Below are 26,137 nucleotides of genomic sequence, written 5' to 3' on the forward strand. Positions count from 1 at the left end.
CATCAAAAAAACTCACACTGGTACATTGTATCACACGGATGAACAACACTGTCACCAGTTTCAGCAGACAAAACTGTTGTCTGGGGTCCAAACTATTAAAGTTTTGTTAGCCACAAAACATACTGTGGCTTTACATCTTGAGTTGTAGAACAACAAAAAACCCAAAAGGCCTGGTAAACACCTATCTTCCAAAAATATTCTCAACACATTCCTGTATCAGTCTTCACCACTGTAAATTTGACATTTAAAATCCAAAGGTAATTCCTTCCTTCCCTTCTATCCTGGGATTCCGAAGTTATAAAAAATCCCTCCCTCATGGAGTCGCAGTGTGCAGCAACTATGCTGTCTCTGTCCCATGGCTTATGCACACATATGTGAATCAACACATACGTAATCAGGGTCAGAACTAGTACCATACCTCCAGAAATAAGCACCTGAAACAATGTGGTAATGGATGACAAACAGCAACCACAAACAAAATGCAGCAGACTTGGCAAGAGTGCATCAGGGAGTCTAGAGGCCACATGAGTTCACAGTAGCGCTTTTTCAGTCAGACATAACTTTCAAAGTCTCCGAACTGAGCTCCACAACAGGGTACAGAATATAGTACTTCATTTTGAAGTAACAAGCCCATACATAAAAATTTCAAGATGGTTTTCTTTGCTAATGAATAGCACTAAGCAACTTGATTCTAAACACAGTGCTGTATTACAAAGACACCAGAGGAAACAGGAGAAATAGCCAATTACCCTCTGCTAAAAACTCCCACCAATGTCCACCACGTTGATTTTAAAACCAGCCATTCCACAAGGTTTAAAATGGTAAGACTAGCAGTAAGCGAAGGAAACAGTGAAACCTCTTCATCTGTTTCCCTTGGTGGTTTTTTTAAAATTCTTTTTTAATTATAGTTGTAACAAAAATAGTGCGAGTTACAGGCTTATTATAGAGACAAGAAGCTCTGAAAGAACTGCTCAGGCTCAGGTATAGTTCTTGGTTCTGAAATCTGAAAGTAAATGCCTTGCAAACTTTGGCTGCTGTTGCAGCAGGTTATTAAAAACTCTAATTAGAGTGCAATTTGATGGAATGTCACTTCAAGATAGTAAACATTCACTCAGTAAAAAAATCACGAAAAATTCTTCAGAAGCAATAAAGTTTGCTATCATTTTTTAGCATTGTTATCATGTATATTTCTGTCCTATAAAAGGACAATGACTCCTATACCAATATCTCACATTCAGGAGATTTTGTAATCTGTTCATAAACTTATAAAAGTCTGCACATGATTTTATTTTTACTTACAAAAGTAATTAGTAGAATTATCCTTTCTATTGCTAAAAGCAAACATTAGTGGCAAGAGATGCATACTGCAACTCCAACACTTGCTCTCTACCTTAAGGAGTTATTCGATTTCTGCTCCCGAGATAAGTTCGTAGTTTTCTGTATACTGAAATGACCACGTTGCAGACTTATTGACTCCTCACTTTTCTCTGATACGAAATCTCCAAAGAAACAAGTCCGAAGAAAAGCAAGAACATACACTCGACCTGTCTCAAATTACAGTGCCTGGCCAAGTCCCTTACTTGTGATTTACCTGGACTCCCTTTCCTCGTCCTCTCCCTTCTCGGGCGGCAGACACTCCTGCCCTTTCCTAACTCCCTCTTTTCCCTCCAAAGCAGCCGCTCGCTGAGCTCCAGGGAAGCGCCAGCCCTCGCTCGCAGGCCCGGTAGCTCTTGCTGTTCGTGACCCGCGCGGGTCTGGGGGAACCCCGGAGTCATTGTGCTGCGGGAGCACATCGCAGCTGTCAAGGCGCAGCGCAGCTCGCCCCACCGGCGAGGAGAAGGGTGAGGAGGGTCACAGCCCCGCGCCGCGACAGCTCCCGCCTCCCTTCCCGGGCCGCCCTGCGGGCCCCGCACGGCGGGTGCGGGCGAGCGGCCTGCGGGGCCGGGGCCGCTCCGGAGCCGGGCGGGCGCCATGCTACAAACCAAAATGGCTGCCCCGGGGAGGAAGCCCGGCCCGGGCCTCCGCCAGCACCGCCCGCCAGACCTCGCCCGGGTACCGTCCCCAGGCCACGACCACCGGCTCGGCACTGAGGGCGCGGCCGGCGCAGGCAGCGCTGGCCCCGCATCCCGCGCGCGGCCCGGCCCCCGCAGCCCCCCGGGCCGGTCCCAGCCCGCCCGCGCCCCCCGTACCTGGAGCTCGGCCCGCTCCACTTCCCAGTGCGCTCTCTCCATCTCGAAGCGAGCCCACTCGTGCTGGATGTAGTGCAGGATCCCCGGGATGGTGTAGTGCTGGGGCCGGGACAGCTCGGCGGGGCCCGCCGCCTCCTGCCCGGCCGGGGCCGCGGGGCCCTGGGGCTGCGGCTGTTGCCCTCCTCCTCCGCCGCCGCCGGCTCCGGCCCCCACGCAGCCCCCACCCGACTGCAGGTTCATGTTCCCACCCGCCTGCAGTGGCGGCTGCTGCGGTCTCGGGGCGGCCGCCATCCCACCGCCTCCTCCGGCTCCAGGGTGCTCGTCCATTGTCTGCAGGGAGCCCTCCTCCTCGTCCCGCGGCGGGGGCCGGGAGCAGGGGCCGGGGAGGGGGCGAGCGGCGCTGGCTGGGGCGGGGAGGAGGGGGCGGGCCGGGCGGGGGGGCTGCGCCGAGCGGGTGCGGGTGTCAGCGCAGCGCGGAGCCGCCGCCAGCCGCCATTACAGCCCCGCGGCCCTCCCTCCTCCCACCGGCCGGGCGGGGAGCGAGCGGCGCCTGCCGGGAAACGCGGCCCGGCCCCGCCGCCGCCTCCTCCCGCGGCCGGGGCGCCTGCGCGGAGGGAGGTGAGCGCCGGGACGGGGGGAGGGGGACGGGCCCAGGGCCGGGAGCGGGAGCATCTTCTCGCTGTGGAAGCGGCCTCGCCCGCCTGCGCTCGGCCCCGCGTCGGTCGGTGCCGCGGCTGGCGGCCCCGCGCGGGTCCCGTCCGCCCCGGGTGACCGTGGGAGGCGGCGGCGGGGATCGGTTCTCTCCGCGCTTCGGGAGTGCCGAACGGCCTCGGAAGAGTCGGCGGGAATGCGGCTGGGCCGGGGCCTACGTCCCAAAGCGGCCCGCAGCCAGCTTTAGGTCAAACACTTAAGTTTTTGAGACTCAGCGCCGTTTAATGGTGCGCTGAGTTTGCCCTGCAAGGAGGTGGTTTTAGAATAGATTTGTTGAATTTATGGTATGTTTCTGGAAGCTGGTTAATGACCAGAGGCTCATCTTCATGATACCTCAGTCGTGTTGTGTGTAATGTGTTCCACCCTGGATGGGAAGGAAGAGTGCACCATATTTGCTATTCAAAAGTCTTTTCCACGTGAGGAAGGTTTTGCAAATAATTACTGGTCTGTTTTGTCTGGCTCAGTTTTGCCAGTGATAGCAATGCAGTGTTTGATGCTGTATTTTGGATATTGTGAAATTACCTCAATTGCACAATCCTATTCTGGAATGCAGTATTTACAAATTATTGACACATCCTGTTTGAAATGATCCAGAGGCCACCCACTGTAAGTTAAGGTAGCCCTTAAGTTTTGCCTCTCATCAAAGTATTTACATGCTGTGCTCATTAAGTAAAAAAATTGATAGTTTCCTAAACATGGCCCATTCTTGACAGAGCTGGAATTCTGTTAATTACTGAAAAAAAATACTCCTTGTCTCAGTGCTGGTGTTTCCTTTCTTTACTAATTTCTGCTCAGGTGTGTGTTGATGTTTCAGTTAGTTCATCCAGTCCTTCCTTTTTTCTCCATTAAATCATTTCCTACTAAAATGTCATTGTACAGTCTTCCTGATTCCATATAGATTAGGCAATCTAAATCCAACTCCCTTCCACCTTAGCTTACTTCTTTTGTCTACTGACAGTCCCTAATCATTCTTAAAAATTGCGACTTAGCTCATAACTAGTGTAACCTTTTGTTTAGCTCGAATTGTATGGGACATTCCTCATTCCTGAGTATGTGGGAGTTACTGCATTTTAATTCCGTTACTATATTCAGCCAGCATTTTGACAACTCAACAGCAAAGGAAAACTTTTTTTACTCTTTCCTTCCTCCCTTGACTTCCCTAGGTTAATAAGGTTGCTTTTGTAAAATCCCTGATCCTGAAGTTCAACACAGTGTTTTATTTTAAACCCACATAGATATGCTTGTTTCATCTTTGGAAGAATATGCACGGTAATAAGCTCTAGAATACAAAGATTACTTCTACTGATAAATAACGTTGCATGTGACTTTTGTTAAAGCCTTGTCCACAGTCAGAACAAAAGTAGGAAGACCAAAGGTTCTGATTATGGGAGCGGTCTTCATTTGCTACATGGTTTTATACAATAAATTTATAGTCAGGAAGCTCAATAAACATATATATCACAAATATTTGTTCCTGTGCTACACCTGCTTTTGCCTCTTGCCTCTACTATTTAGCCATTTTTTGATTTTCATTAATGTTTTAGTTCCATTAATGTTTTACTTGTTCTACATTTGGTGAAGGGCCTGGAGGGGAAACCATATCAGGTCATTTGGCTTGTTCAGCCTGGAGGAGACTGAGGGGAGACCTCATTGTAGTCTACAACTTCCTCTGAGGGGAACAGGAGGGGCAGGCACTGATCTCTTCTCTGTGATGACCAGTGACAGGACCTGAGGGAATGGCCTGAAGTTGTGTCAGGGGAGGTTTAGGTTGGATATTACAAAAAGGTTCTTCATCCAGAGGGTGGTTGGGCACTGGAACAGGCTCACCAGGGAAGTGGTCACAGCACCAAGCCTGACAGAGTTCAAGAAGCATTTCAGTGATACTCTCAGGCACATGGTGTGACTCTTGGGGATGGTCCTGTGCAGGGCCAGGAGCTGGACTTGATGACCTCTTTGCGTCCCTTCCAACTCAGGATATTCTGTGATTCTACATTTAGTACACACGTTAAGTGCCATTAGATCTCTGCATCCAGAAAATCAACTTGTTTAGAGTTACTGCAGTAAATTATTTGCATATAGTTCTTTCTAACAGTAAGCAGTTCTGTAAATATGTAGTCATGCATTTCTTCTTTTTGAGATTTGATCTCTTATTTACATTCTAGCTGAGAGCTCTAGAATATTGCAAACTGTTCGTAGAGTGCAATAAGTAAAATGCTTCTAAATCTATAGACATTGACTGGAGTGGTTTTAGCTTGAGAGACAGGACTAATTTGAATTACAGCTGTACTTCAAGTACAACTCAAACTTAGGTTGTGTTTCTTTTTTTATAATTTTTGTATCGGAGTATGCATAAATATTGGCAAAATCATTGACAAACTAAATTGAGTGCTTGTGTCTATACTGGAGGAGTAATTAAAAATATGTTTAAAATATGTTTTATATTACTGCATGGGAATCAGCTGGGTTGGCCTCACTGGAGACTTAAGATCTTTTTATCCACAGAACAGGTATTGCAGCTTTGTCTCTGTGAGAGGTCTCAGCCAGTATCTGAAAAGACATCATTTAGGGGTGTGACTCAAACAGGGACAGCTTACTTTGAGGTGTCTTATGTGGTTATGCAGCCTGCAGAGCTGACATGTTCTGGAAACAGATCCTGAAGCAGTGTGAGTCACACAAGCCAATCACCATATGAGTTTTCTCTCATAGATATTTATCTGCAAGAGATACTTTAATGAGGGTGAGATCTAACACACTGTAATAGTGCATATTTAAATCACAGTAGTTAAGCTGTATGTCGTCTGTGCACATGCCAAATTACCCTTACAGAAGAAATACTTTGTAAGGGTTCTACTCAGTTACTCCAGAAGGTAATTTCTTTTGAAGGAAAGTTTGCAGTTTCAAGACTTTTTACATCTTCCCCAAATGATACCTTGTGAGGGTTTGGTTTCTAGGGAGTCTTCGTTCAGAGACAGTTTGGTAGGTGTTTTGTAGATTGGGTATGCAGGATATGCAGGAGGCATATACCATAGGCTATTCTGAATAAAATTTCTAATGCATGGTTGACTGTGATGGGGAGAGTTGGACTTGACAGTCCATCAGGATCCCAATAGTCTCTTCCAGTCTTCGGTTCCTAAGCGCATTTGTGATGCAGATAGTTGTCCAGTGACCTGGAATGAGACAGCCTATTCAGTTCTGACAAACAGCCTTCAGATACTAATGTCTTTTCATTACTAAAATGAGCAAAATAATAGCAGAGATATGAAAGGCTTGCATCTTGTCACCAATTCCCTTGAACCATTGGATTCTGCATTCATAAAAGCATCGTAATTCATGTGTATGTGCATTGATACACACAGGCATGTGCGTGAGAATGCACAGGAAAGCACGTAAGAGTTGTATCAGAAGAAATGGAGCTGCCTTTGTAAGTGGAATACTGATTATTGATCATAAAAGGTAGCTTCTCAAATATATAGAACTTGAAGGAATGGGAGTTTCTCCACCCATCAACATACACAGATAGGCTTTTGTTTGTTTATTATACTTCACAGGTTTCTTTACATCTTATATAAGTTATATACATCTTATAAAACTGAGATTAGCTCAGTTGATATGGTGCTAATAACACCAAGGTTGTGGGTTTGATCCCCGTATGAGCCATTCACTTAGGATTTGGACTCGATCCTTGTGGGTCCCTTCCAACTCAGAATATTCTGTGATTCTGTGGGTTCTGTATATGCAAACCTCACTTCAAAATGTTATCTGTATCTGAAAGCCAAGATGAAAAGAGAAAAAATAATCTTTGTTTGCTAGAAACAAAACTCAGTAATTTTCTTTTTTTTTGCCTAAATGTGCAAGCAAACGTTTTTATTTCTACAAGCAATTTTCTTCAGAATTAGTTCTAAAGGAAATTAAAAAAAAAAAACTCTTAAAATATTTTTAACACTGGCGTTATTCTCAAAGTCAGATTCCAAAACTATGCTTGCATGCTTTTTGTAATTTTTTTAAAAAAATATTATTTGAACATGTTCATTTAATCCAGTGTTTCTGCACAAAACTGTGTGCTTGTGCTGTCATTTATCTGAACAAAATTTCTGGTTAAAATTTTGAAAGCTGTCTTTGGGGCTGATGGGAAAATACAAAAATTACTCATGATACTAGTGGACCTCTTTACTACAGATGTTAATCACCTATTCCAATCCTATGAAAAATAATTGTGTCATAAATTGCACGTAACACATTTGAGTGCTACTGTGGTTCTACCTGTTACAACATCTTTTTTTTAATCTATTCTGGGTAAGGCCATTTGTGTGGATTAGAAAAAAAATAATCTGGTCTAAAGTATATTCGTATGTAAAACAATCCAGGCCATTCATAGGAATACATGCAGATACAATAGTCAGAACATCAGAAAGGGATTAACCATGTACAAAGATTAGGTTAATAAAGGAATAATTAGTATTAGGGTCCAATCCCCCAATAAAATCATACGTATCGATTTTTGTATGTTTTTCTGTCATATATTGCTTAACAGTAACTCAAAGTGTACTACATCTCTGTCAGTGCTCTGGGATAGTTTACTCTCCTCCTGTTCTCAAGTCCTGCTTGAATATCCACATATATAAGACATGTTAAGCCTTATGTTGCGCAAGAGAGGAGCCCCAAAGAGAAGATACAAGGACTCCCTGAAACAACATCTCAGCCTTGGCCATATTGATCATCATCACTGTTCTACTCTGGCCTCCAATCGAGAGGTCTGGAGACACACCATCTATAACGCTGCTGCTTCCTTTGAGAACGCAGCAGGATCACTCTTGAGGAGAAAAGACAATGCAGAAAGAATCGTGCCTTGTTGATACCACCTAAGGAGTCTTTCTGCTGTGCCTTTTGCAACCGGACTTGTCTATCTCATATTGGCCTCATTAGCCACCAGCGCTCTTGCACCAAACGTGGGTAGAGCCCTCCTCAAATCTTCGTTTGCGAAGCCCAGCCGTGATGATGATGATAATGAAGCCTTATGTTACTCTTCTAGAGTGGATTTATGCAGCTTGCTGATTTGTGAAAACAGGACTTACGGTCCTTGGTACAATTTATGACTAAATTATTAAAATAGTTTGGAAACAACTTGTTTAAAACAGACACCTTGTTCATGCTTCAGCAGTGCCAAACACAAAGATGAAGTGTAAAACTAAGATGGAAAAAGAAAGGCTGTCTATGTCACTGTCATTATCTGTTTAGCATGGACAGACATGTTTTGCAGTTGGGAACAAAGTTTTTGTTCTCCTGTGTCTGAGCTTGATTAAAACAATGGGCAGCATTTCTTCGATTGTTTCTCTTTCATGCCACAGCCCTTTCTTAAGTAGCTTTAAAGCTTCTGATTCCTTCTGTTGTGAGGTTGGCCCTTGGTGGAGGGCCTCACTCAGAGCTGGAAGGACTCATTCATTCTTATCCTCAGTTCTTGGAAGGTTTGTATTAAAAAATGACTACATCAACTCACTGTTTCACCTTTATGCTTCAAAATACAAAGACATCGCAACTGTAACTTCAGGAGGCAATACAAAATAGAACACGGAAAAAAAAAGAGTCACATATTAAACACAGTAAAGACTGTATAGATGGTACTCTCCCATTTAAGTCATAAATGTCAGCCTACCTGCCATCCAGCAGTGAAGATCCCATTATACGTTTCCATCTGGGCCCTTTTTTGTCTTAATTACCTGGTTTATTCTTTCTCAGAGACCAACTTGTGCTGATTCAGAAGCCCTGGGTGCAGTGGACAAGGTGTGTGCACCACTGCAGCAGCACTGACCAGCATCCATGAGTCTTCTGTTGGAGTGACTCAACAAAAGTGCGTTCCTGAAGAGACTGGCGGAGGTGAGAATGCTCTGAGACTGTCACGATTTCAAACAGATTCTCTTGTCCTGAGGATTCATCCTGGACTAAGCATGTGTCACTTAACTAAGAAATGAATTCCCAGTATCAAGTCAAATTAGTAAAAATACATTTGAAACTACATACGGAAATCTAAACTTCTTTATATATGGAGTAAACCATAGCACAATGAGGAAAATTACATCTGCAGCTTATCCTTTTTTCCATGCTTTTCAAAGCATTAAAGATGTCAGTTGTTTAGCAAGCAGATTCTGACATGTGCTGTGCTCTTTTTAATACCCTTTTTCATTGTACATTGCATGGGGTATATTTATATTCTAGAACTATATTTCAGTGATGTTGTGTGGATTAATATTTATTTAGATTGAGATTAAGCTCTTTTAAATAATTAACTTGAACAGATTTCTCCTTAGCTATCAAAGACACACAGTTAGCTTTCATTAAGTGCAGAATTTACCTTTTGCATCAGTGTGGGAAATTAGACAGGAGAAAACTGATTTCAATGGCTCCTGGTCCAGTTTAAGATGTGTGCTGATAGTGCAGATACCCAAATATTTAGGAGTCTCTCGTTCTGCAAGAATGGTCATGTGCTGTGGCCCACGCATTTCCCTTTGTTGTCTCTCCCTTCAATATGATATGACAATGGTATGAATGTAATTGTTAAATACAAGTCAAGGGAAAAATAGTGTTCAGAGGCCACTTTACTCTTAGGAGCTTTGTTAACCTTCTGGTTTGGTATTGGGTAAATTTCTAGTAATGTTTTCCAACCAGTTAGGATGCAGGAATAAAATGGTGAGTAGATTTATGGTTATGAAGAAGTAACTGATTACTCCTCCAATTGCCCAAATCCTACAGAGAAATTAATTTGCGTGAAAATGTGAAAGCTGTTATTTATTAGATAGTTTGTGATTAGTTGTGTGGGGGGAAAAATGGAATTTTACTCATGGGATACATGCAAAAGGTTAGAGATTTTTTTTCAATATTCTGTGTTTTGGCAATAAACTCGGTCATAAATATATGCAGATCTGGGCTGACTAGCTTTTAGGAAGTCTTTACTCCTATGTATTACTAGTTTTTTTTCCCCTCCCCCCAACAGAAATACTTTTCTTGATTCCTGCACTCAATATTCAAATCTACCACTGAAATCAACAAAAAAGAAATGATAAAATTTTTTCTTATGGTTAACAAGCAAGGTCAAACAAGACTGTCTAGGTATTATGAGCATGTAGAAATTAATAAACGGACAATGCTGGAAGCTGAAGTGATCAAAAACTGTCTCTCCCGTTCAAAGGATCAGGTAAGTTTTGCAGTTTTTATTTTATCCACATCTCACATCTTTCATGTCAATAATTCTGAAAACCTATCAGTTTCCATTGCAGGTCATTATTTCTTTTGTACCCGTGAAGAAAAAGACTGAGTTTCTAGATTTTGGGTTTAGTCAGTTGAACTGTTATTCTGCATTGAATAAATATGTTTTTCTGAGGCTTAAAGAGATTTTAGAGTTTTGTGTATCACTATTGTGAAGATTCCTCTCATTTGTTTGAAGAAACTCAGAAGTCCAGAAAAAACTCATTTTATCCTTTTATTATTTATGTAGAGATGGATAGAGAGATATTACTGCTGCTTTGCCAGAGTGTAGTAGGGAGAGTACTGACAGCTCCAAGTTTAAATAAAGAATTTCGGATAGAGGATTCCAAATTATGAAAACACTACCTAAAGCACAGGAGCATTTGGAAACACAAATTTTTAGGCCTCAGTATTAGACTTTTTTATTCAAAAAAAGTGTTCGCACTTTCTGCAAGAAAGTCAGAAAACTCAGAAGTTGTAAAATTTCTTAGATGAAAATTGAGATTTTCATGGCTCACTTAAAAAGCACCAAACTTTTGCACATTGACTTGAATTAGAGGAAAAATATGTGACTTGGACTGTGAATGGGGTTTTTTGGTTTGTGTTCTGAAGTCAGCTTCTTTATTTTTAATTAATTATGTGTGTTCTTGTGCAGTGGTCCTCACATACTTCACTCTAGCAAACCTCAGAAAAAATAGCAGTTCTTATAAAGTACCTTAGTCCGCAGACTTGACAGTGGCTAAAGAAATTAACCTTCTCATACTGCTCTTGCAAGGGCATTTCGTACCACAGGCTCCAGCGCAGGAGCTGACGGCGCTGCCGCTGCCATTTCGGGGACCGAGCGAAATGACAGTGAAAGAAAAGGCGGCGGCACGTCCTAAAGCGGCGTGTAATGGCGCCATCTCCTGGCTCCCGTCCTATTGGGAAACACATGTCAGTGCCCCCTGAATCTGGAAAGTCTAATGTTCTTAATTTTTACTTTAGAATTTTGATAATTTTTAAAGTAGAAAAATTATCTTCAGGGCTCTTTTTGGAAGGGCTTGCAAATGAAAAGTTAGGGGGATATTGGGTGCCTTATAACAAGTCTCTTCAGTTCTGTATGTTCCAGTTTTTCTATTTAAAAAGTGGTGGCATGTTTTCTGCCAGTAGATGAAAAGTGTTGTGTAATAGTTATCCTACTAAATTTCTTTCAAGTCAAAATCGTTTGATAGATCTTGGGAAATCCATTGTTCTTTGTGGGTCTTACAAACCTGGAAGTTTAGTCTCTGAACACTGTGCTTTGTGCTGTTGTATGCTTAAAGGACAGCTGCTATAGTTGACTTGTTTTGCTTCTGCCTAGTGCTCTTTCATTGAGTATAAGGACTTTAAGCTGGTGTACCGACAGTATGCAGCCCTTTTTGTAGTTGTTGGCATCGACCAGACAGAGGTAAGAAATTATATACCCTGTTGCAATGAAAGCTTATAGTGATTCTCACAGGCAAGAGCTCAAGTCTTCTTCCACTACAGAATTTTTCAATAGCAATTAGAGAATTTCAAGGAGTCATTGTGAAAAAAACAAAAACAAAAAAACAAACAACAACAAAAAAACCCCTCCAAACAAACAAAAATGCTCCCACATTTTTATTTCTGTTAAATAAAGAGGTATAAAAGCAAAGGAAGTATATTTGACTTCAGTCTTTAGCAGCAGACTTAACTATTATCATGAGGTAGTCTTCCTGAGCCTTGTATTGATTCTGTTTTCCAAATTTATGTTTGATTAAACACAAATTTATGTGGGGTGGAGTTTCTCAACAATTGTTAGCATTACAGCCAAATCACTTGTCTCATCTGTGGTGATTCTCCACTGTTTTTAACCTCCTTGGCCAAAGAACAAATTCCCATACTGTTCAGCTAGAAAGATGCCAATTTATTTTCTTTTTTTAAAAGGGAAAAAAAGAAAGATATCTGAAAGTTGACAAGTAGTGTTATTTCATTTGTTCAGGTTGTGCCTGTGAGGCTTGAGTGTTTACATTGATTCCTGGTTCTCAGAAATTAATTCAAAGCTTACTACTAGAGACCTTAACAGGGTAGTGTGGAAGGTAGCACTGATTACCACAGTGTCTTCAAGTCAGGGTTATAATGGCATGCAATTTGGGGCAAATTAATTTGGCTTTGCTGCAGAAATCGCCCAGCATAGCCTAGCTCTGTGCTACAGCTGACTGGTGCGACTTCAGCATAACCTAGTTAGGTGTATCTGTCCATATATCTGACCTGGGCGATGGTGGAACAAAGGATGCAGTGGAACAGCAGCATCCTGGGAGAGACAGACCCACTGGGTACTGCAGTGCTTCCTTGTGTGGCCGGCCTGAAACTTCTGCCCCAAGCACTGCCCAGCTCTTGGCACCTCTGCTGGGTAACGACACTGCCTCCTGCTGTGGTGGCCTGAGCTTCTGCACTTTAGTGTAGGTTGTCTTATGTTATCGAGTTGCTTTTCATTCACCAGAAACTGAATTAACACAAAGAATGCTATTACATTTTCTAGATATTCATTTAACATTCAGTTGTTTTTAATTTCAGAATGAGATGGCTGTATATGAACTAATTCATAATTTTGTGGAAGTTTTGGACAAATACTTCAGCAGAGTGGTGAGACACTGAATCTATTCTGAAACATTTTTTCTCTTTCAAAGCTTTAGTGAATGTGTCATTTCAGGGAATAAATCAAAGAAGAAAATAATTATTTAACATTCATTTAGAATTTTGAATACTTTAGTATAAATATTATCACAGGAGGGGGGGTGAAAGCAGGATGAATTGATTTTTCAGAGAAGTAAAAGTATACATAGGTTATAAATCATCAGACAAGGAACACCAGAAATACTTCTGTTAGAAAAGCATGTTTGTATGTGCTATAAAGTTTCTTTGGGTCATGTACTCTTATTTTAGCCATGGGCATTTTATATGCTTTAAAGAAATAAAGAGGTTTTTCTTTGCAGTTCTTTTATGCAGTTCTTAGCATTACATTCCCCAAATGAACTTCATTCATGATTAAGATGGTGTAAACATTAAGCAGGGAACTGATCTCACTGAACAAGATCAGAGGGATGGAGCAAAAGAAACCCAAAAACCAGTCTGTACTTGTAGTCTCCATATTGTTGTCATGCAACAGTAGATATCTGATGAAACAGCTATTATAGAGATAGTAATTTTGTTAAGGATTTAACATCAGACATGGCTCCAGTTAAAATGACACCATTCCTTTTGGTGGGAGATTTGTTTGCTTGCTCGTTTTTACAAAGTTTCAAAATACAGCATTATAATCCTGGTTAGAACATGTGCTATTTAATATACGGCTTTTAATAGCCTTATTACAAAAAAATTTCAATTAACCTATTCTGAAATGTCTTGGATATCCCTCTCAGAAAACAGGACTGCGTAGTTTCCTCTGTAGTCCACGTACTTGAGGGTATTACATTGGTGACTGTACAATCAAGAGATCAGTATGCAGGGTCTGTAACTGGTTTCCTAGTCCTGGTACCACAGTGGGCATGGCAGAGGTCCCTCTGTGAATTCAAGGACATGCTTGAAAAAGTCATCTGCACCCTTCATGATTTAGATGCCTGGGAAATGTTTTAGGCTGTTATGTCAACTGATGCCGCACCCCCACTGAAACTGGTACTAAGTGTATCACTTTCTGACTGCACTGAGTTCAGAATTTCTCTCTTAAAATTGCTGATTGCAGTCCCAACCTAAGCAGTGATAACCAGGAATGGAATTTGATCCTCTCAGCACAGGAATGCACAAAAAATTTAGTCACATCTTATTTATCTAATTGAGCTAATAGTTGCCAACCACTTCTCAAGTTTTATTTTCTTCAATTAAAGCAGAACGAAAATAGATGTAGTTATTATACATAGAAATGTAGTATATATAATTCCTTGACCACACATATAACCCAACCACTGATAGTTGTTAGAAATTTGCTAGTTCATCATACCACAGGGGTTTTTTATAATTTCTGTAGCATTTCATGTTTGAGACTAGAGGAACCTAAAAGGGGACTGGTTAAAGAAATCTCATGCCATTCAGTGGTTCTATTTTTAGTAGCATATAACATGATAAATGGCAGAGCACTGAAGATGAGGGCTATAATTCTAGCTGGGGTTACTGGCAGTAACCACAGAGCAAGAAAGTATAAATCTGTACTATTATGGATTAATTTAGGATTTGCAGAATTTTAGCAGAATCCCAAATTATGATGGTGACAACAGGGACAGAGCTCTGGGAAAGGAACGAACATCTGTCCTGCTCTAGAAGGACATTTTGTCATCTATTATTTTTAGGCTTGTGAGCTTTAAACATTCTCACATACTCTATTTTTATCTAATGGATTTTAAAGAGCTTGAATTCAGATATGAGAACAAACATTAATGGAATTAGGGGGAAAGCTTTCAGATTTGTTTGTGAGATGTAATTCTGAGTCCCCTTCACTTTTATATGGCTACCCACAGAAAGCTCTGCATATTGTTCAGAATTCCAGTGTCTTCAATTGTGTTTTAATGCTCAGGAAACTTAAACTGATCAGGCTTTTAAAATACAATGGCACAGTCATGCAGCAGAGGCCTGTAGACTAGAACTAGTCCAGTTTAGAGCATCTTTAGACCACAGAAGTAATATCAATTTTACCAGTAGAACTTTACCAGTATTACTCTGCTTTAAAACCAGGGTTAGACCATGAATGAAAACCACGTTAGCAAACTAAATTCCCTTGGTAGCAGATAAAGGTTCCCTCTTTTAGCAGAGAGTGGGGAACCTCCACCCAACTGTGCAAAATATTAACTGCTAAGGTTGTGATTAATTGTTTCTAAGTTTAGACATTTAACTGAGGCACCTAAGTTAGCAGTTTGGTCATCCTAAGCTCCCATTACTGGCCGTGGAGACCTATGAGTATCTCGAGAAAGTGAGTCATGCCTCAAGCGTGCCGACTGTTGAAGATCTGCATCTCTTCTGGGGACTGCAGAGAGACCACAAGGGCTTCTAACTCAGACATTTTGGTTAAATGAGTAATACTACTTGGGGTAAATCCAGGGCAAAAACAGAAGGGAAATGATGACTATGAAGAACTGTGTTGCTGGGGCTGGAGAATACTTAGTGCTAACTGTCCAAAGCTTGGAGTTGCCTTCCCTTTCCTAATATATGTAGCCACTACTACCCCAGCTATGGGTATATACAATGTCTAGATTTTGCTGTTGAAATGATCTGCAGCAACATTTTTAACTGTGTGAACTTGGCATTAACATCCTGGGTTTTGCAGAAAGAGGAGTCAGAATATAGGGCAAGAGCTGCCATGATTAGAGCTGCTAGTTTTCCACCCACGCACTCAGATGGCACTGCATATATTCAAATTGTTACTTGTGGGTGACCTCAGTGGTTTCTTCTAAGTAAAACATTAGCTTTGATTACACAGGCAGGTAACATATGTAAGGCAAAGCAGTGTTGCAGGAAAGAGCATGTAATTGTCCAGTCCAGACCAGAAATCTGAATCGCCCTAAAATTTTCTATAGTTATTTTGAAGACTTTCTTTATCCTTTAAATGGATATGTAATGTTTAATGATTACAAGATGAGAGATCATTTAATCTGAGATGAGAGATCCAACTGTAACTAATGACTGTCTATCTCTTTCCCTTGCAGAGTGAATTAGATGTATCCTTTTCAGTATCAGAAATCCGTTTGTCTGTCTCTTTTTGGTGTATGATCCAGTTCATACTGTCTTCATAGCACTGACTGTCAATCAAGACAATGCAGAGGTTTAACCAATTTTGCACTTAGAGTAAGTAGCACCATTTTGGCACCCTTCTGAAAGCATGATTGATGTTCACAATGTCACCTATTTAAATCCTCTATCATTAAGATAAGCCTGGTTCCATTTAAAGTAAGACAGGGAGAACTAAGTACATGAAAAGTCATATTCATAGGGGAACTTTCAGGCTTAACTAATTATTACTTCAGGGTTTCACTTTTTTCTTTAAGTTTACACTAAAATAGATATTGAAATGCCTGCAATAATAACTGAATGTTACAGCTGTGTCTTGAGCCAAATAGCAGTAGCATCATTGTAAGATTATGTTTGCACTTTGATTTTGCTTCATGGAAGCAAGAGTTGAGTTTTACTTTCTGTATCTATGAACAGAGAAAGACCTGAGAGGAGGAAATTTAGGAAACTAGGCATTGCCACAGTTACTGTTTTCTTTTTCCACCCCTCCACTTACAAAGCTGTATTTTCATGTGTATGATTAATTAAAATATGATTTAAAACTAAACCCAAATACAAACAAATACTAAAATACAGTTTTGAACAATTAAACACAAATATCAAGTAAATAAAACACAATACTGGATTGGAAGAAAATTAAACCAGGAGAATGTATCACAAACAGTCTTCATTCTCAGTTCTTCCAATCCCAGTGCCTGCTCACTCTACTCTAGCAATTCTTACACTTATGTTTGTTGTTGGTTAAATGCAGATCTGGTACAAAGAGTTTCGATTATACACCTGAAATACAGCTGCCATCCTGGAATGAAGTACTGTCACGTAATTTCATTTATTTATTTTATTTAAGAATTACAACTTATGAAGAACATGGGAAAATTCTGTCATTTTTCTTGGAATTATTCTTCCTTCTTTACTAACAAAGAAAAAACCAAACCAACAGGAAATAATTAATTTCACTTTTGTGAATATTTTAATGCTTGCTACTTGTTGGAACTGTCTCATTTACTGACCTTATATATAGATATATATATACTGTCTGTATTTCCTTCCTGAAATTTACAAAATGCTGTGGTATTAGAATAAAAAACTTAAATTCACTGATATTATAAAAGAGCAATAATGACATTTCAGCATGAAGGGACTCTTAAGGTCTTTGAGTGACTGTAAAACTACATTTTTTGTATTCAGATATTATAGTTTAGGATTTAGAACTATGTGTACTTGTATATGAGCTTTGCTGAATCAGAGACTAATCTGACCTATTCAGTAATTACACATAAAAAGAATCCCCTGTGTTTCCATATGGTGTATTTAAGTCTGCAAGTGTCTAATTATCTTAGGTTGTTTGGTGTACTGATGATTCTAAATTCTGTTTGCCTCTGGTCATTGATTTCCTACCAAGAAGAATTTCCCGTAGTTCTATGCTTAGAGCCACCATCAGCAGCCCGTTCAATTGGCTGCTGAATATCATGGAATTATAGGATGGTTTGGGTTGGAAGAGACCTTCAAGATCATGTAGTTCCAACCCCCTTGCCATGGGAAGGAACACCTTTCACTAGACCAGGTTGCTCAGAGCCCCATCCAACCTTGCCTTGAACCCTCCCAGTGATGGGGCATCCACAGCTTGTCTGGACAACCTGTGCCAGTGCCTCACCACTCTCACAGTAAAGAATTTCTTCATAATATCTAACCCAAGCCTAGGGTTAGAAGCCATTCCCCCTTGTCCTATCACCACATGCTCTTCTAAAAAGTTCCTCTCCATCTTTCTTGTATGTTCCCTTCAGGTGCTGGAAGGTCCCAGTTAGGTCACTCCCTAAACCATCTCTTTTCCAGGCTGAACAATCCCAATTCTCTCAGCCTTTCCTCACAGGGAGAGGTGCTCCATCCCTCTGATCATCTTGGTGGCCCTGCTCTAGGCTTGCTCCAACAGGTCTACATCCTTTCTGTGCTGGGAACCCCAGAACTGTACACTGTACTCCATGTGGGGCCCACTTCTTCAGCTTGTCCAGGTCCCTCTGGATGGCATCCTGTCCTTAGTCTGCACTTTTTGGAGAAGTTGTTGCTTATATGCCAACACTAATGTTTGCAATGGGTGCAATACGAGGTGTGAATGATTCCCATAGAAATTTATCTAAGGGTCTCATCTGCACGATGGTGTAAATATAAATATTTGGAAAAAAGGAGTGTGCATTAGTAACTTACTTGATCACAGTGGAAAAAATACTGGAAAATCTCATATCTGATATTTCTCTCCTTCATATGGATGACATATGAATGATGTATGTAATTTTACCATTTAGAGATGCACTTTTCTATGATACACATTTCAGGAACAATTTTAAAATGAAACATTTTACTTCTCTATAGGTACAAAGTAATTTTCCCATTTAGGAAGAAGAGCTTTTCATAAGTTGAAAGGATACCTAAAATAGTTGAAATGAAGTGAGATGCCCTCAGTATTAAATGTAAAGCTGAGGTGTAACTGTGAAGAAGTGGGTTGTTCAGGACTGTATTTATTTTTGACAACAGCTTGAATAGCAGACCCAGAAAATCAATACAGAGTCTGGGCAAGTGTCTTAGCTGTTACTGCAGTGCAAGCAATAATTCATCAATCAGCCTTTCATAACATATAAGGTAATATCCCCACCTGGGATTAAACCATTGCCTTTGCCAATGGTCTCACACGAACTCCTATATTCAGTACAGTTAGCTTGGATACAAAATATCTGATGGAGAAAGTACTGTGTCTGAACATCTGCAACAGTGAAAGCCAAGTAGCATTTACAAAATCTTTGTTTACAGACTATCCGGCAGGAGACTATCACAATTTCCTGACTCTGTGCTATTATTTTTGTGTACAGATCCATCGGAAGTTTATTTTAAAAGTGATAGTGGCTATTCTATAGAGCCAGTAGTGTTTATTAACATGAAAAAAATAGTAGGAAATTACATGAAATCAAATCTAAAGACTGAGACCATCACACAATTTTGAGATGTCCCTGGAGCCCATACGAAGCCTGCAGCACATGCACTGATTCTTTCATCTTCCCAGACATAGGGCATTACCCCACTATTCCTGGCAACGCAGCTCCAGCTGAGGCAGGACTACAGCTTTCATTTACATCCACGCCCCTGAATTCACCCAGGGCACCCGCAGCGTAGGTTGTGTCATGGCCTGAGTCTGGAGTCAGCTGTCAGGAAGGATGCCTTGAGCATAAGGCAGGGACTGGGTCCAATCTGAATCCTGCCCAACAGGATTCATACATCACATTGATATGTATGACATAGGCATGTGTAATGCTTAACAATGCATGAACAACTGTGAAGTTATCTCATGTATACTGCAAAAATGAACACTGATTAGCTACTGTCCAGCTAAGTACTTCAGAATAGTCAGTTTTTTACAGATGGTTTCACGTGTGAATTTGTAAACCACTTAGCCATTATATGATGTTCACTTTCATTTTGAAAGTCAGTTGCACACTTAAGAGTACCTATGCTGGAATAGCATAACATTTCTAAAGTTGTTCAAATTGGTTTTAAAATATCGATAAGTAGTGTTGTTGGGCCAGGTGAGTGAACAAGTACTGAAACTGTCCTAGGGGTGTTGTGTCTTAATGTGTTAATAGCACTGGATAAGCCTCACTTTGTGTATAAAATAAGTGGGTGGGTTTTTTTGTAGCTCTAAAACTCCAGCTTGGATGGTGTAGGAACTACGTTCTTGCTATGATGATGACAAAAGAGACTATAAAAATGAACGTGTTACCACAGCAGCTTTATAGAGAACAAAATGCTAGTAGTATGACAATTTTTAAAATTACAAAAGGTGAGTTTTCTATTGCTTGAACTGGTGAAGCAAAGTTTACTTGGAGTCACATTATTAACTTACAGAAGAAACAGATACTTATGTTCCCCTGGTGAGAAGGGGGGGGAGGGTGCTCTAGGATAAAGCATTTGAGGAATGTTGTCTTGATCCAAAAAAGCCATTACATTCCACTGCAACTAGCTGCTGGTGCTCCTCCTAGGATAGATAAGAAACTTTGGTATAGGGAATGCTTTCATGTGAATCAATTTTATTCTTCAGTCCCCTGCGGAATAACACTGAGAATACAGTGTATTTAAGGAGTGAGAAAATTCAGTGATGAATTTATTCTGAGAATTTATAAGGATGCTATGCAGTTTGTACAGATCCACAGGAAGTTTATTTTAAAAGTGATAGTGGCTATTCTCTGTAACATAATTGGATGAAATGGAAACTTATAAGGATTAGTTTAAAATTAGCTTAGTTGTTCTAGAATTTCACAGAACTTGAAGGCACTTTTGTCACCTATTTAATATCAGCTTAGCCATTTGAGGAAGAAACAGAAAGTATTTCATTGGTTTCAGTGTGTTTAATGTGCCTCCCATTAAATAGGCTAAAAGTCACTGAAAGTGAAGGTTAGCAAAGTTAAATCAGAATATGTGACTCTAGATTAAATAAAGAAGCAACTCCAACTAATTGCTCATTGAACATGAGTGTCCAGGATAGAAATCAAGGTTTTGTAGTGCTGTATATTCAGTAGCAAACCATCTGCCCCATACATACCTGTGCTGTAATCTACAAAGCCTTTGTTTGTGCTCCTGGGTGTGTTCCATGATCACAAGGTGTTGGCTGCGCTTCATCATCTGTTAAGCCTGGGCACACCCTTAATTACTTGCCTGGAAAATCCTGAGAGCTCTTAAAATGCCTCTATATGAAGAAGTTATTTATCACATCCAAGTCCTAAATGTGCTTTTTTTCCTTTCTTCCTTTCCTTCCCCTCTCCCCTGCTCAACTGTCTATATAATATTTTGGGGAAGGAAACAAAATACTTGTGTCACATTTACTTCCTCTTAGTACGTATGTGTCATAAAAACTCTTTGTGATAGTAGAAAGTACCATTAATGTCTTTAAGAAGGGCAGTTCTTAAAGTTGCCAAAAGCGAGCATTACATGTAAAATGCCAGTTGTGTAGATACCATTTACTTCCGCTGCTTGTTACACAGCCACGGCAGCATTGCCAGAAATCCGTAAGACAGAGCCGGGGAGGGCTCACCTTTGCCCAGGCTGACAGGCAGGGATTAACACGTGTTTTCTTCTACATACTTGTTTAAAAACTCCTGTTAGCCTCTGCATGGATCTAGTGAAAGTCCCTTAATCCTCTTTTGTGGGTAGCCAGGATTCTTACTGGAAGCAGGACCTTAAATGACAGCTCTGGCTGGAGCACACGGCAGTGCACACACTGAATACAGCTTTTTCCCCTTGCCAGCTGCTGAAACTGGTTTGCTTTGCTGCTCTTCAGCTGGGTGTGGATCTATGACTTCAGGGCTTTAAACCCTGAAATTTGGGGTCACTTGCCAAACAAGTGACAGGGGGGAAGGACAAGCTTTACTGAAGATCAGAGATCTGTATCTCTCTCTCCCTGAGCAGAGCATTCAGATGTGAATGGCTGAGTTGTGTGCGTATGGCAAGATGTAACCATAGAGCATAGGTGAAACTTACAGGAAGCAGGAAAGAGCCAAGGTTTCTCCCTGTACAATCCAACAGTTTGCCAAGAACAGCGTGATGAAGGGAGGTTGGAAGAGAACTGAGGAAGGAAGCTGGGATGTTAGGCTGAGGGTAGAGGGTGAAGAATGCTTTGGGACCTTCCAAAATCAAGTTGATAGATCATTCCAGAATGGTATTAGTATCTCCATTCAAACTGCAGATGAAGTTACTGGTTCTGGAATGATGACTGTGAGCTGACCAGATCACAGAGGGAAAGAAATCATACCACTTTTCTGCAGTGGAATAGCCCCGTCTGGAAATAACCTGGAATGGCCCTGAACTGACATCTACTAAACCACATTGGGTTTGAGTGGAACAGCTGCAAGATTCTTACTGGTGTGTTTTCCTTTGACATAGTATTGGCTCTTCCAGAAATACATCAGGAGAAAAAGCAGTGCTAAGTGTGATTTAAATGTTTTCTTAGACAAGATGATGCAGAAAAATAAGATGGGAGTGGCAGGTTGCTGCCTCATCATTGATCCTGGTTGGTCCACTCATCTGGTTTTTAGATCCTTGGAACTGTCAAAGGAAGAGGAAGGTCTGGACTCTGCCATGGGAACTGGGGCACTGTGAATCTGGCAGAGTGTAAAAATTAAAAGCCAGGAGGAGTTGGCTTTATCACTTGTTGAAACATGAATGGAATGTTGTCTAACTTCCTTAACAGATCCTCTAGCCCAATGCAGAGCAGTGCCAGAGGTGAACACAAAGCAGCAGAACAGCTGTCTTCCTAAAAATTCTCACATTACTGGAATAAGGAAATCGTAACTTCTCAGATTAAAATACTTCTGTAAAGGCTAATTTACTTAAAAAGTATATAACAGCAAGAAGTTTATCTTCAGTCTTTAATCTGCCAAGCAAAGTAAAGCTACCACCTTTGCCTCTGGCACCACAGAAACAGTGACAGTTGTAAGGATAGCACTGTTCCTCAGTACTGACAGCACGAGTCTGATTTTTAGAAGGAATTTAGGCCTATGGTCAGGCTCAGGAAGAAGCCTGGTATTTAAAATACAACTTAGAATTAAATTAGGTGGTTAAGGTTAGGTCAGCAACTTAGAAGCTATCTGATGAACCACGGGCATACTCAAGATCCTGTTGACAACTATATTTTGTCACGTAACGGTAACTAGTAGAAAAGCTATTTGTGGGCCTGAATCCTGCTCTTGCACATACCCACACATGCTGTGCACTTGGTCAAGTAGAACACTTCTGCTGAAGCAGCAGTACAATTGCTTCCTCTTCTGCACAAATACACGGTAGCACCGAGTTCAGAGCATTCCTGGCAATTTGAAATGGCAGAGGAAGGTGACAGCCCACTAGCTGTGGTCTCATCAGTTTGACCATTCTCCCTGAACAGGTTCAAATTCTCCTTTTCAGCTCTTAGAAGGGTGGTCACACACACGGCTGAGATACTCTGTGCCCCTCTTCTTGCTTTAAGTGCATGCAGCAGAAACAATCACCAAGACAGGAACAAAATCTTCAGCTTCTCTCATTGCCAGGCCAGACTGTCATACTTATGAACTTTTACAGACAGCAGGAGAACCTTAAGCATAGGGAAGCTGGTGCAGCTGCTACCAACTCAGCTAAGCATGCACACAGAGAGAGGTGGGTTTGGAATTCCCCAGGCTGAGGACAGACTCAGCCTCTGTCCTCTGTAGGTTTCAGGCAGGCAGTATCTCTACTGACATTTAAAAAGAGATCAAGCCAGTCATCATCACCTGATGTAATGACTTGAGTTTCTGCATCCAAGAGAAAGGATCATGGAAAACTCCCTTTCTGCAATCTCAAGTACAGGGTTCAGCCCTGGTTCTCCAGAACCTGTACCTTGTTTGATGGGTCTGGCAGTCACCACTCATTGTGAGGAAAATAAGGCACCTAACTCAGCTTAAGGAATTCCCTTCTCAAAGCCAGGTGCTAAAAAAACAAGGCATAGAGATGTTCAATGTTACCTAACAAATCCATTTCTTGACTTCAGCCCAAGACTGTTCCCTCGCATGAGCTTATGCCACTGCAGCTCCAGTGGTTTAAGATGTTGTCTTAAACCCCCACCACTTGCGCTTACCACCTAGGAGGAACAAATATATACAAATATGTGGCTCCTCAGCTGTTGTCATACACAGTTCACAATACTCCCACTGTTCCTCCTCTTTGGTAGGGCAGTACAGCTGACTGCTGAAGTCAGATCCACTAGATCCTCTTCAATGCCTGAGTCATATTCAAAAAATTAGACAATTTTATCACACTGGGCAGAGGAAAATGTTGATGCCTTCAAAAACCTGGCTCTTGCAGCTCCAGTGAGTAGCAGGGAAGTCCACTAATATAAATACAAGGACTAGAGCAACACCAGGCTATCTTCCTGTGTTCAATCCATAGTGTCAAAAATAGCATGATGAGCAGAGAAGGAACTCAAGAGACTCATATCAAAGTTGGGCAAGAAGTGTTGAGAGATGCATTTAGAAGTTACTGTACAGTGTCTTGCTGGCTCCACTGCAGTAGTCCTCCAGACACATCCAAGAATTGGAAGGCACAAAATGAAGGCAAAGTGGTTCTGCTGAGCACAGTGAAGAACACATTTAAAAAGCAGCAACAGGTGGCAAGCAAGGCAGACGAAGGGTTATTCATGCCTCTGTGTACGTGTATGTCAGTGAGGCACAACAGATGCACCCAGCAGGCTGGTTTGCTGTGCCCGTTTCCATTTCGGGTTCTGGTGATAAATGGCAACATACGAGTCCTTTTTCACTACGCAACCCTTTGCAGTTGTTAAGTGGATGCACCCAACACTCGTGTCTGCATGAATGCAGTCATGTATCACGAATGCCCACCACTTAATACCCGAGTGGGGCCTGTCATCGGGGGTTTGAGACAGATGCTGTTAGATAATGTTAAGTAAAGACAGACATGATTATGGGCAAATTTCATATATCACAACTGTGATGTACTGAAGCAAACTGAACAAATACATATTGCTTCAGATTATTTTCTTACAGCTGAATATGAGAGATTATAAATATATTTTAGAAAGTATTTAAAATATGAACCATTTATTTACTTTTGCTCTTCTTTATGAGATTTATTGTTAGATCAGTGACTCAACTTTACATATCAGCATATTCCTCTTAAGCTATTTCCAAGCAGATCAAATACTATTAAGTAACTTAGGGTAAGGAAAATTTCAGAATCCAATTTTTAAGAATTTGGCAACTGCTTTTCTAGGAAGAATGCAGAATATTTGCATCTTCACATTCAAGGCTGTTATCCATGAATAACATTTTATATCCAAACAATACATGGTACTCAGACAGACAGTAAAATTAACCACCTATATCTAAGTTTAGTTTGCTTTTACTACTGTGCACTAGTACTACTACTGTATTCCAGGAGAGGATATTGCTGGGGCTTCAGCTTTTCTACTACAAACTTCTGACTGCCCTGTGATCAGAAAAAAAGTGTCCCTTGAACTGTTTCCCTAGCTCTATTAAAATAAACAGTCAAATAAACTAGAATAAGTTAAGAAACACCTATCTTTGTAAATTTTGGTTAAAGATTTAGGTGCCTAAGATTTTTTCTGAATTATCTTCATGTTGTTCAAAATATACTTAACTTGAAATGTTCCTAGATCATGTTCAATTTGGACAGAGTGCACATAATTTTGGATGAAATGGTGCTAAATGGTTGCATTGTGGAAACAAACCGGAACAGAATTCTCGCCCCTCTGTTTGTGCTTGACAAAGTGGCGGAAAGCTAGGAAGATGCAAGATAGGAAGATGCAAGACTGACTAAAGCATTCTACAAAAGATGGCAAAAACATCAAGAATGTACTGACAGCAATTTTCTGATGCTGCAAGACTGACTCATGCAATACTCAAATTAGTTGGAAAATATTTTCCATTTCTCCTGTAATCTGTGTACCTAATGGGAAAGATGCAGCTAAACATGTAGATGCATTTGGATGTAGTTCTACTGACCCAGCAGAAATCTTCCTAGAATGGTCAACAATTTTAAAATGGACTGAGGATGAAGAAATGGAAACTTACCAACCAGGTATAACATGGAATTACATAGCATTGTGCCAGACCTAGAAGACAGAAAATACAGAAATATAAATTCTGAGTTTCAGTCCTTCCCTTAAGCATCAACTTGATTTATTTTCAGTTCTGTAACTTCTATGACCACTTTTAAACCAGATTCATCCTTCATCAAAAAGCTGGTTAACTTCCCTTTGCCATGCAAGTCATGGATACAAAAGAAAAGTACAGAGGTATTTAGTATTCCTGCATATCGTGTAAGTTGTAACTAGAAGTATTTAGCACTTAAATATTATAACATTAATAAAAGATAATTAAAATCAGACGTTTAATGATCTTTTATCATGTTGGCTTCATAAATTACACAGAATCTTTTTCATTTTGGCACACCAGTGTATTTTTTTTCTCTTGTATGTGCTATCCATGCATCAAGATTAAAACTTTTACAAAAGATGAGTAATAAGATATGCAAGTTTCTCAGTACCAGGTAGGTACCAAATCAAATGTCCCTTCTTGAGCAGGAGGCCATAGCTACACTGACTTGCATTCACAGGCATACAGCGTGCTGAGCCACACCTGCATGCTACACTGTAAGTCATGGAAGAGTCAGCAATGCGAGCTTACTTCCACTTACCCTTCTACAATTAAGTTATCTGGCTC

The 26,137-nt window shown here is 40.9% G+C and overlaps 2 protein-coding genes across 13 annotated transcripts in view; one reads left to right on the forward strand and one right to left on the reverse strand.

The window, feature by feature from the left end:
• STRN3 (striatin 3) overlaps positions 1-2,699 on the reverse strand; it is a 62,101-nt gene extending 59,402 nt beyond the window's left edge. For all 6 annotated transcript variants that reach the window (XM_032690746.1, XM_032690747.1, XM_032690751.1 and 3 more), the window contains exon 1: positions 2,190-2,699. In XM_032690746.1, coding sequence (XP_032546637.1) covers positions 2,190-2,516 — 327 coding nt within the window. In that variant the 5' untranslated portion in view covers positions 2,517-2,699. The remainder of the gene's footprint in view (positions 1-2,189) is intronic.
• AP4S1 (adaptor related protein complex 4 subunit sigma 1) lies at positions 1,742-25,793 on the forward strand. 7 transcript variants are annotated; one of them, XM_032690754.1, is made up of 8 exons: positions 1,742-1,841; positions 8,634-8,771; positions 9,886-10,086; positions 11,476-11,562; positions 12,693-12,761; positions 15,809-15,820; positions 22,129-22,151; positions 23,946-25,013. In XM_032690754.1, the coding sequence occupies exons 3-8, from the start codon at positions 9,949-9,951 to the stop codon at positions 24,214-24,216; spliced, it is 600 nt and encodes a 199-aa protein (XP_032546645.1). In that variant the 5' UTR covers positions 1,742-1,841; positions 8,634-8,771; positions 9,886-9,948; the 3' UTR covers positions 24,217-25,013. The 7 variants fall into 7 exon arrangements, with proteins under 7 accessions (XP_032546645.1, XP_032546647.1, XP_032546643.1 ...); XM_032690756.1 differs by lacking the exon at positions 1,742-1,841 and adding an exon at positions 2,035-2,052; XM_032690752.1 differs by lacking the exon at positions 1,742-1,841 and adding an exon at positions 2,715-2,807.
• The last annotated feature ends 344 nt before the right edge of the window (positions 25,794-26,137 follow it).

This window comes from Chiroxiphia lanceolata, chromosome 6 (genome assembly GCF_009829145.1).
Source record: "Chiroxiphia lanceolata isolate bChiLan1 chromosome 6, bChiLan1.pri, whole genome shotgun sequence".
Lineage (NCBI taxonomy): Eukaryota > Metazoa > Chordata > Aves > Passeriformes > Pipridae > Chiroxiphia > Chiroxiphia lanceolata.